Here is a 10,806-nt window from a genome sequence, read left to right on the forward strand (position 1 = left end):
ATCAACACCTTTCTAGCTACCAGCACAGAGCACAGCACTATGAGGGCTGCTATGTGGAGAATTAACTCCATCTCAGCCAGACGCAATACAGTGGCATTTGGACTTCAACATTTCAATTTGTGCATCTCAAAACCAAGAAGAATGCACCTATTTTTACACTGAAATTTTCCTAATTAAACTTTGCTGTAGAGGCACCAGTCTACAAAACTACTGCTGTGATGACTAATGCTTTGGGCAAGTCGATGTGCTAGCACATTGGTGGTCATATGGGCCAAGCAGCTTAAAACAAAGCTGGGGGAGAGATTGGGTCTTTTGGTGGGAGGAGATGGAACAGGTTCACTGTGGTAATGTGGGAAGTCTGCTGTTGGGGTAAAGAGCAGTTTTAATCTGAAAAGCTTGACGTGCTGCCCACACTTTCAGTAACTATGAGAAAAACTGAGGAAGCAATGTAAACTATCAAGTACCTTCAGAGCAACATGAATGACTTTAGTGGTTTAAGAGTTGTCTAAGTTCATGCTATCAAGTCTGATGCCTTACTGTCTTACCTTGTAATTACTCTATTTTCTGTTTTGACAACATTCTGCTCTACGACATAAATGGGAACAAGGAAAACATTAATTTTTTTATACTTGTAAGGCCACTCTAAAAACCAAGTGTAACTGCAGAATGTTAATAAAACATCTGATTTCTTATTTTATATACTATATCATATGACTCCTATACATAAGTGAGTTTAAGTCAACATGATATTTTTAGTGATCCTGTAATACTGTAAGGAAAGTTGCTACAACTGCTGGCAGAGTATTGATTATAAACACTGCATACTTTAAAAAAAACATAAGAGCTGAACTTTAATTTGAAGCAACTCATTAAATTATTCTCATCTATGCAGTAGGGCCCTTGCTTAGTAGAGCACATGTATTTCTGTTGCTTTGAGTGCAAGGATGTTCTTAGTTTCAAGTGTTTACTTGAATGTTCTGCTGATAAAATCTTCTGAAGGTCACCCAGCTGCTGATACAACAGGGCTATTTGCCACCAGTTTTAAAAGACAATTATTTTCTAATAAAAAATTAAATAACCTTGAAAGCTAGTCCACTGCTTCTTGATGTCTGCCTGTCTCAAAAGTTTGGCATTAACTTTTTGAAATAAAAGGTATTAAGTAGCAGCCTGTTCTGTTGGAAGATGGAGATAGGTCAAAGTGAAACACTTTTTTCCTACTACTATCTGTGCTTTGTGCCATCATACAAAATACAACAAGCAAAAGCATGGTGGCAGACTTAATTTCTTCTGGTTTTGATTAACATTGCCACTGTTCTGATGGATCCAAAAGAGTTCAGTTGTAACCTTCACTTCAAGCTGCCTGTCTTCCTGGTTCAGCAGTTCATGTTTTCTGAGAATTTGTGACTCCAGAGACTTTCTGGTTGAATTACTTCTTTCTTGAAGTGGTGTGTTGCATATTCATTGCAAACAGCAGCAGTATCCATTTTTATTGCCACAAACTCAGATATGTTATAAATCTGAATTTTGAAAGTACCTGTGATGCTTGCCATAAATGATGCCCATTGATGGTGGGCTTTTTTTTGTACAGACAAAATATTTAGTAAAGTGAGTTTAGGCTTCCTAAGATTCCTGTTCGTTGTGCTAACACCCAACAGCAGCACATGTGTGTTGTGCCCTATCCCACCTCTCTGATCCCTTATTAACCAAGCCATTCATTATGTATCCATGCCATGCAAATAGATTTGTGCAAGTAACAGAGGAAAAGCTTAAGAACAAGAACGTAGGTGGCTATCTGTTTTTACAGACTTCAGGGAAGACCACAAAGAGCAAAATTAATCTTCAAATTAGTTCCATTAGGTTGCCTATCCACGACTTAGATAAACTGATCCACAGCTGTTTAACAACTTACTTTCAAGTGAGAACTCATTCCTGGATGCTACTGGTTTCTTTCCTGTTTGAAAACAGGGTCTTCCACATTCTAAATAGTTTAACAATATTTGCCATAACCCTGAAGCTGATGCCTTAGGAATTTATATGGCCATCCCTCAGAACAACTAGGGGAAGAGAGGAGGGAACCCCAAAAGGGTCAAGTTTGGATCAAAACTGAAAGTTAACAAAGTTGTTGAAAATTCAGGTTATGTCTGAAGCTCATCAAGACTTCTCTTGTTTCAAAGACTACTCTCTTTAGCCCTTTGGCTTGTTCTTGTTTTCTCTGGGAAAATGGGTATTTAATTTCCTGCTACTAAGATAGCTTCTCCAGAAAAGCAGAAGTAAAGCAAAAAAGGATGTGAAAACAATAAAAGCAAAGGCAGCAGAAGCCTGAAAAGGAGCTTTCAAATTGTTATACCAAATTTCAGCTGTTCTGTCAGTTGATAGTGGGCTTCTTTGAAATCTCTGCAAAGCATGGAGAGCAGAAAAAATAAAAGTAAACTTAAAAATTAGAAATTAACTTCTAAAAAAATAAAAATCTAATAAAATAAATTAGAAGTTAACTTCCTCTTTGGTTGACTGAATTGCCACCTATGAAGTGTTGTATATTTCTTGAGGACTTCATCAGGTCATGGTAAAACTTTGAAGAGACTTTGAGAGCCCCTGATTAGGCGTCTGTTCACAATAAAGTTCTGTAGCTATTACCTAGAAAAGGAAATGAATAATTGCAAGAAAGTGATGACCAAATTTCCTTCCTCATGATGGAATTTGAAGTAATTATTAGATGTATCAAAATAACTTACTTTGTTCTCTGTCCCACACAAACATTTTTCCTTAGCGGCAGCTCTAGGTGAGGATTTCTATAGGACAGTGAGGGAATTGGTCCATACCAGGCACTTAAAGGCAAACTCAGTTTTCTTGGAAAAAGTTGTGTATTGGGTCTGGCTGAGATGGAGTTAATTCTCCACATAGCAGCCCTCATAGTGCTGTGCTCTGTGCTGGTAGCTAGAAAGGTGTTGATAACACACCAGTGTTTTGGCTGCTGCTGAGCAGTGCTCCCACTGCATCAAGGCTGTCTCTCCAACATCTGCCTTGCCCCTCACCGGCAGGCTGGGGCTGGGCAAGATCTTGGGAGGGGACACAGCCAGGATAGCTGACCCAAACTGACCAAAGGGATATTCCAGACCATGTGATGTCAGCTCAGCAAGAAAAGCTAGGTAAAGGGAGGAGGAATTGGGGGCATTCACTATTTGTGTTTGGCTTCCAGAGCAAGCCCTATGCATACTGAAGCCCTGCTTCCCAGGAAGTGGCCAGACATCGCCTGCGGATGGGAAGTAGAGAATAAAATCTTTTGCTTTCCTTCACTTTGGCACACACGACCTTTGCTTTTGCTTTATTAAACTGTCCTTATCTTGACCCAGGATCCTTTTGTTATATTTTCCCTCCCTGTCCATCTGAGCAGGGGAGTGATGGAGCAGCTTTGGTGGGCACCTGGCACCCAGCCAGGGTCAACCCACCACAGCCACAACTGGGCAAAGTCCAGTGTTAAGGTGCAAGCATAGTTGGATCAACAGTGTTGACGGGGTTGAAATAGCACAATCCCAGGCTATTATTTTACCTGTGATGGAGCATCTTTCAAATTATGTTCATTTTTCAAACTGTTGTAAGTAAAAAAACCCCCAGAGACTCACTGCTAGCCATAAAATAAAGCTATGAATTTTTTGATAGTAAGTCCTAACTAGTTGCTGCTTTTCAAGATTTAACTTCAGTCACCTTTCCTATACATTTAGTCACCTTCATACAGTGTGTTTGAAGTGACACTACAAAGGGAAATAGATTTTAAACATTAGTCCGGCCTGCTCAGTAGTACAAGTATCCCAGACTTACTAGTACTTGATGACCCCTGGGTGTTATGCAACAAATATACACCACACACAACCCCAACAGACAGCCATCCACTTGAAAAAAATGCACCTTTTTCATTCACACTGGGAAAATGCTCTTGCCAAAGGAAGGCTTTTCTAGACACAGGTGGGAAGTTCACCTGTCACAGTTGATTTAACTGCATACATCTTTTGCAGAAGAGGCCACACAAGCCTCAAGTATGTTTCTGCAGTAACAAAGCCCTTCCACAAGGGCCCCAGCTAATGCTTATGTACCTCAATTACAGCTCACCCTCTGTCAGGGTCATGCTCCCAGCTTGTTTTATCTACCACTTAGTCCCACACAGATGTTTACAGACATTCCTGGAACTCTAATTATTTAGGTACAAAAGGAACTAGTCCTCTTCCACCATAATGCATGAAGCAGTTTCACATTTTCTTCCTTAGCATTATCATAAAACTTTAATATAGTAGAAGTACTACCTCTGTATAAATTTGCATCAGGTTCCCTTACTTGCAAGCTCTAACTACCCAGAGGTGCTCAGCTATATACAATCAAATTTGTATTTTTTAGCACTGACACCTGATAATTTTTAGTGGTGTTCCTTGACTGCCTGCTTATCTGCAGCTAAACCTCAAAACATAAGCAGTTTTGATCTTAAGCTGAAGGTAATAACATAAACACATTTGGTCCTCATTTCCATATAACATAGTTCAACCATGTCTAGTTACACCGTACTCAAACTGGTGTCAGTTGAGAACTAAAACTATCCTTCCATGAAAGAGTGCAAACTGAACACACAGGTGTCCCTGCTGGAATATGAACTCCAAATATAGTTCCTCATTTGCTGCCAAGCACTGTGTCTTGCATCCTTTCATTACTCCAGCCACCAAAGAACATAATCACATAGGAAGTCATAAGTACCCACTATTTCTAGAAGTAAATATAAAGAGTCAGTTTGTTAACACTGGTTATGACTGAAATCTTGTACTATTATCTACATGTTGTTCACAGACTTATGTTGTCATCATCCAAGCCAACTCAACTCCATTACCCTATAGTGATGGGAGATGCTCCACATGCTACAATGTTTCTTACAAAAAAATCTCACAGTAAGGATGTAAAAGAGAAGGTGAAAGAAAACAGTTAAAAATAAAAGCTATAATGCATAATCCACTTTTGGAATTGTGTTCTCACTGGTGGCAATTCACTCTCATTCAATTGAGTGAAGCAAATGAATTTAGGAGTATATGTACTTTAAAAGGGCAAGAGACAGTTGACTAATTTTTAAAGAATTTCTTCAAGAGTTGGGAAGGGAAAAGAACAGCAAACTAAGATTAACTGAATACCCACTCAATTAATGGAGCCCAGAAATTAATGCAGTAATTAAACAGCAAATGGACATTGCAATAAAGAGTAGATCCTCCCCTCCCCACTGTATTTATCCTAATGCACTAAGGCATTAACTTAGCTATACTGAATAGCAGTCTGCTAGACAGACAGCAAATTAATTTTTACTGAATGCGTTTAATGACCCTCATTTATTACACCAGCCTAAGTATTGAGTGGTTCATATAAAACCAAAGTGAAAACATTCAAAACGAATTCTAACATAACAGAACCGGTACACAGCTCCACTGTCTTACCTCCTTGTTACTAGCTAGGATCCTAAGCTAAGTTAAAAGGAGCTCAAGAGCTCTGCAGAAACCTTTCACTCAGATTGCTTACCCATTAAAGCAGAGGACAAAATGGTAAAAGAACTGCTCATGTACTGTTTTCCCTTCAACTTTGTTTATTGATGTACTGAACATGAAAAAGTACAAAGGATCCAAACACAAAAGAAAACATGTACAACCTCTTAAATACTCAACAGAATATATTTTCTATTCCAACAGATGTGAATTAAGTCATACTATACAGCTTCAAATAAATACCAGCCTTATATTTTACTAAGTGCTCTGATAAACACTGTAAAGTGAAGCCCAATTTACATGCCTTCTCATCAATGCCGTTAGTTGCTACAGTAGTATAGGAAAGAAGCATGTAGCTACTGTTTTCCCCACATTGGAAAGTTTGTGACTTCTATAGTATATACAATTTTTAATGCAGAGGATTAGCTTTAACAATCTAAATGCACCTAAGAATGAGGAAGTGCTCAGGATGCCAATTGATTTTTGAATAGCATTGAGTGGGTCAGCATGAAAACTCGCTTATTCACTTTAGCACGCGCTTCACAGGATATGTACTGTACTATACTGAAAAATTTATAACTACAATTCAAAAGAATAAGAACCAAAAGCAACTGCAAAGATAGTGTACAACTATGTTATGCATAGAACATTGCTTTTTCTAAGGGGAAGCATATGAGCATCTCAGTTTATACAAAAAGCAGGATGTAACTACATAGTTGTCAGTGCATCCTGGTGAAGGCATCAGACCCTCAGCTTTTTTTTAAAAATTTAATTATAAGCTAGATGCTAATCAGAAAATATTCTGTATTTTTTTTCTTAAATTTCTTCAATACATGGTAAAGACTTTTTCTATTTCCCCAAATAGTGATTTAAGCATCATACAAAGTTAAATTTCAATAGCATACAGGTATTTATGGGTTTTGTATGAAAAATGTAAGGAAATTTGTTCAAAACCTATGATTATATTCTTTTTTTACCACAAACATATTTATAAACAAAAATGTAGCATCACCATAAACAGCTGAAGCTAGACTACCTACAGACAAAAATAGCAACAGATCAGATGCACTGTAAATTCAAGTCCTCAGGACAACAAAAATGAATAAGCAGACCTCAAGTAACAATGTTAATGCCATTTACAAAGAAAAAACTCATACAAAAACATTCAAAATTGAACATCACTTGGCATGTGACTTAATAAACTAAAGTCAAAATCGGCTGAAAGGTTCATAACTCGTCTTATTTACATTACACAAAGCTCAGGTGTTAGCCTTGACCATAACTTTCAAAATACCTCCAAATATACCCAACTCGGGCCTCTTCTGCTGATTTGCTGCTGTGCAAACCATGCTCAATGTCTTTTAAGACAAAACAATTCTTCAAACAATAGCAAGTACATCACTAAACACCATGAGCTCTATCTGAAGGGAATTCTTTAGGAAGAACAGATTTTTTCCCCCATCTCTCAGTATTTTAAGTTTCCTGCTTGCTCTTATATTCTTTTTTAAAATTTTCATTTGTTTCAAAATCACAAATTACTGTGAGCCACCTATCACTTAATAACCAGGATGATCAAAGACTCCACTGATGATTACAAAAATGAAATCAACAGTGCATCCCACTGACTCTACTTCTTAATACAAAGATCTCAAAAGTATTTCTACATCATAAATCTTTCTAAATTTTCCCCAACAGTTGCAAATTTCCTGGTAAGTTTTAAAAGCTCACTAGGTGTCATATGAAGAGATTTCTCAAAGTATTCAAGTCAAAATATTTGTTCCAGGACCAGTAAAAAGTTTCTCCAAATTTTTTTATTTTTTTTTTATAAAAATAGATGCTTTTTTAAACCCACATCAAAGAGGCTCTTATCTCTTTGGCAAGGTACTGCTTTACGAAAAGTTCTCCAGTATTCTTACAATAAGCTTTTAGAATGTGTTCCCATTCCCCAACCCAAATGATAGTTACAAAATAAATACTGCTTATAACTTCATAAATTAAACTTCAAATATTTTTCTTGAACAACAAAACAGCAATGCATTAATACGTAAATTAAACATAAGGCAAATCAAGAAATAACACAAAAAAACAACGTAAGTATAACACAAAGCCTCAATATTTACTCACAGGCCAAAGGCAGTCATGTAAAAGGAAAAAAACTTCTTCCCTTAGCTGAAACATCTTAAAAGGTCTACCTTCTTCAAAGAAGGCAATAGAATATGCATCGTGACAGGTAAAAACCCTGTACCTCTTGTCAATATTCAAACAAAAGATATTTAAGAAGTTTTAATTCAAATATTAGCAATAAAAAATCTCACATATTCTTAGGATGCTAAGTAGACATTTTATCCCCATTTCCACACTGGCATACAACAAAGGCATTTACTAATGCATAAAGCTTCTTGTAAATTGCCTTTGTTGTATAGATTTCATGTATTAATGCACTGAGAATAACTTGTTAGGCTTTGTGCGTTTTGTTTGTTTTGAAGGAGACCTGCAATACTCTGTCCCCAAGGCGGTATCCATTCAGGCTGGCTATTGCCATAGCTGCCTCATCATAGTTTGTCATAGTCACAAATCCAAAACCTTTGCACTTGTTGGTGTTGAAATCACGGATGACCTTCACATTGGTTACTGCTCCGAAGGGTCCAAACATTTGCCAGAGGATACTCTCATCAGCATCAGGGGCCAAGTTGTAGACAAAAATGCACCATCCAGTTCCTGCATGCCCAGGGATATTAATTCCGGCCAAACTGGTCATTCCATCAATGGTCATTGGAGGAAACCTACTAAAGAATGGGGGAAAACAAAATAGAAACAAAGTAGCTGTTCACAGAAAATCCCAGCAAAGAAATTCCAGAACAAAAAAGAAAATGACACAGGGCTTTTCACAGCATGAACATGTTGGCCAGACTAAGAAGGTAACATTGCAAATATTTTTTTTTTCCCCCAACTGCATAAATAGTATGTACATTACTACACACAAGTAGGGGGAACCATGCTAGGTCTGCCTGAAGTGAAGTAACATAGAAAAACAAAAGAGCAGCATGCTATAAAACCAGTAAGGATTAGTGAGTCACTTGAAAGAGGAATCTGATAAAACTGCTACTATTGGTTTGTCTCTTTCATGCACAGTGCAACAAAATGAACAATCTCAGCTGAAGTCTCATCATGCAAAAATCCAACATAATGTCCATTTAAAAAGTAAGAGTATATAAATCACTTAATTTGCTTGTTATGAACCCAATAGTCCTTTATTACCTCTTTACTCCATAAGCCATGTTGAGCAGATTGTCCAACCTGCAAAACATTTAGCAAAGCGTTCAGTCTTCAGGCTTTCCCACCCTTTAATCTTAAGGAAACTTGGTATATTACACCCACGTCCCTTACACTGTACAAAGCCTCATGCAAAGTTAAAGCACCATCACCAGAAGAGTGGTGGCACCTTATTACACCTGATACAGTTAGCAAATACAAAATAGTTATTATTGTGTAGCATCCACAACCATAACAGTTTAGAAAATGCACCAGTACAACAAGTTTAGCCTAAGTCAAATACTGCTAGCATGAAGTTACAGTCAGTGACCACCTCAGTGAAGTTTTCCAGATCAACTCATTTCGGATGAAAACTTTAATGAGGCTTCTGACAGTATGCTGATGTGAATACCCAGACAGATGCAGGGTTTTGGAACAGTAACGCATGGTAGAACATAAACTGCAAAAAGGATTTTGCAAAAAAAGATTTTTCACTTTCCTACTCTTTTCCAGAGTAAAGTGTTTTTAGAATATATATATACACATACATATTAGACCATAAACTTTCCCCATGTGTTTCTTCCTTCACTTTCCCCCAAGCTGCTAAACTGCAGTATGTCACCACAACTCTAAACCCTTTGGAATTACCTAGCCAATACCCAGAACACACAGTGCCTACCAATCCTATTAATCTTATTCCTGAAGTCCCTTGAAGTGCTTCTCTAAGAATATTTCTACTCCAAAGAAGCTCTAGTTTCTTCCTGGCAAAGCCCAGCGATGTGAAGTGAGTCTTGTTAAAGGTTGACTTCAGGACTCCACAAAATATGAGCTTAGGTAAAAAAGGTACACTTGATTTAGTTTTTAGCTTACAGCTACCTTACAGATCTGTACCTTATTGTGATTTCTCTCCAGCAACGAGCTATAGGATTTAAGAACCATTACTGGTATGCAGAATCCAAACTCAAGTGCCACAGTAGTGTAACCACACTTGTGCACAAAAAAAACGAAGAAAAAATACTTGGTCTTGTTTGCAGCCAAGTAAAGGTATCAAACTGCACAGCATTATGATTCTGCAGTGAGCAGGGTTTGCAGGATGCACTGACAAGAAAGCAAGCCACTGAACCCCTAAAAGAGCAGAAGAGGAAATTAAAAAATGCCTGACTACTATCAGTAGACTCAGTGTGGATGACAGAGGCCTACTGTCATTAACATTTGGGGGTGGAGAGAAAGGTGAAGAGTTCCAGAAACACCACTGCTTACAGGTCTTTGCTGTAGAGCAGTTGGCTGAGGACTTCATATGATAATGGTATCACCGTAACAGTTTTCATTTACCTGGATGACTTATAAGTATTGTGGAAAAATTCTCAGGGGCACTCACTGGACAATTTTTAAAGATGCTTTAAGTTACACATCCTACAGAAACTGAGGAACAATTATATATAGCTGCTTTTGAAAGTCCAGCTCAAGATTTTTCTTAACAGCAAGAAAAGCAGCATTGTAGTGATCCTATTGTTCTTTACTACTGAAGTTTACTGTTTTCAGGCCCGTCAACCACTAAGACAGGGCAACTGCATCAGGTAATCCTGTCTGAAATGTCAAAAGCAAAGATTTCTTGCATGTAAGACATAAAAGATCTGAAGCATCAGTGCAATCTGAACTATGTAGTCAGCAATAGAGTTGGAATGCTGCGACAACAGCAAAGACCTAAAAAACCAGAAAAGATGATTTCCCTTTACAGTTATAAAAATTTAAAATGTGGCAAGGCTGTCTCTTTTAGAGAGGAAACAGAAGCCTGAAGGCCTCCCCCAAAAAATTATAAAAAGAAAAAAAATCTAATTTTGTCTGCAACCCCAGTTTACGTTTTGAACAGTCAGTTCAACCTTATTCTTCCTTCCACATCGATGAAAGCAGGAAAGATTTTACTCTCCCTCCTATTCACTACAGACTTGGTACCTACTCAGTGCTTTTTGTTACCATTATACTTTTAAGTGGAGCAAATCACAGTATCTCTTATGGTTGTTTCAGGCACCACTTTACACTTAGTATCTCA

The 10,806-nt window shown here is 37.6% G+C and overlaps 1 protein-coding gene across 8 annotated transcripts in view; it reads right to left on the reverse strand.

The window, feature by feature from the left end:
• Positions 1–5,587: 5,587 nt before the first annotated feature.
• The window catches only part of ELAVL2 (ELAV like RNA binding protein 2), a 95,394-nt gene continuing 90,175 nt past the window's right edge, over positions 5,588–10,806 (reverse strand). For 6 of the 8 annotated variants that reach the window (XM_052778176.1, XM_052778174.1, XM_052778178.1 and 3 more), the window contains 2 exons: positions 8,763–8,801; positions 5,588–8,290 (listed from right to left, as the gene is read on the reverse strand). In XM_052778176.1, coding sequence (XP_052634136.1) covers positions 7,960–8,290; positions 8,763–8,801 — 370 coding nt within the window. In that variant the 3' untranslated portion in view covers positions 5,588–7,959. The remainder of the gene's footprint in view (positions 8,291–8,762; positions 8,802–10,806) is intronic. The other 2 variants (XM_052778180.1, XM_052778179.1) reach the window with 1 other exon arrangement.

Source organism: Harpia harpyja, chromosome Z, assembly GCF_026419915.1.
Source record: "Harpia harpyja isolate bHarHar1 chromosome Z, bHarHar1 primary haplotype, whole genome shotgun sequence".
Classification (NCBI taxonomy): Eukaryota; Metazoa; Chordata; class Aves; order Accipitriformes; family Accipitridae; genus Harpia; species Harpia harpyja.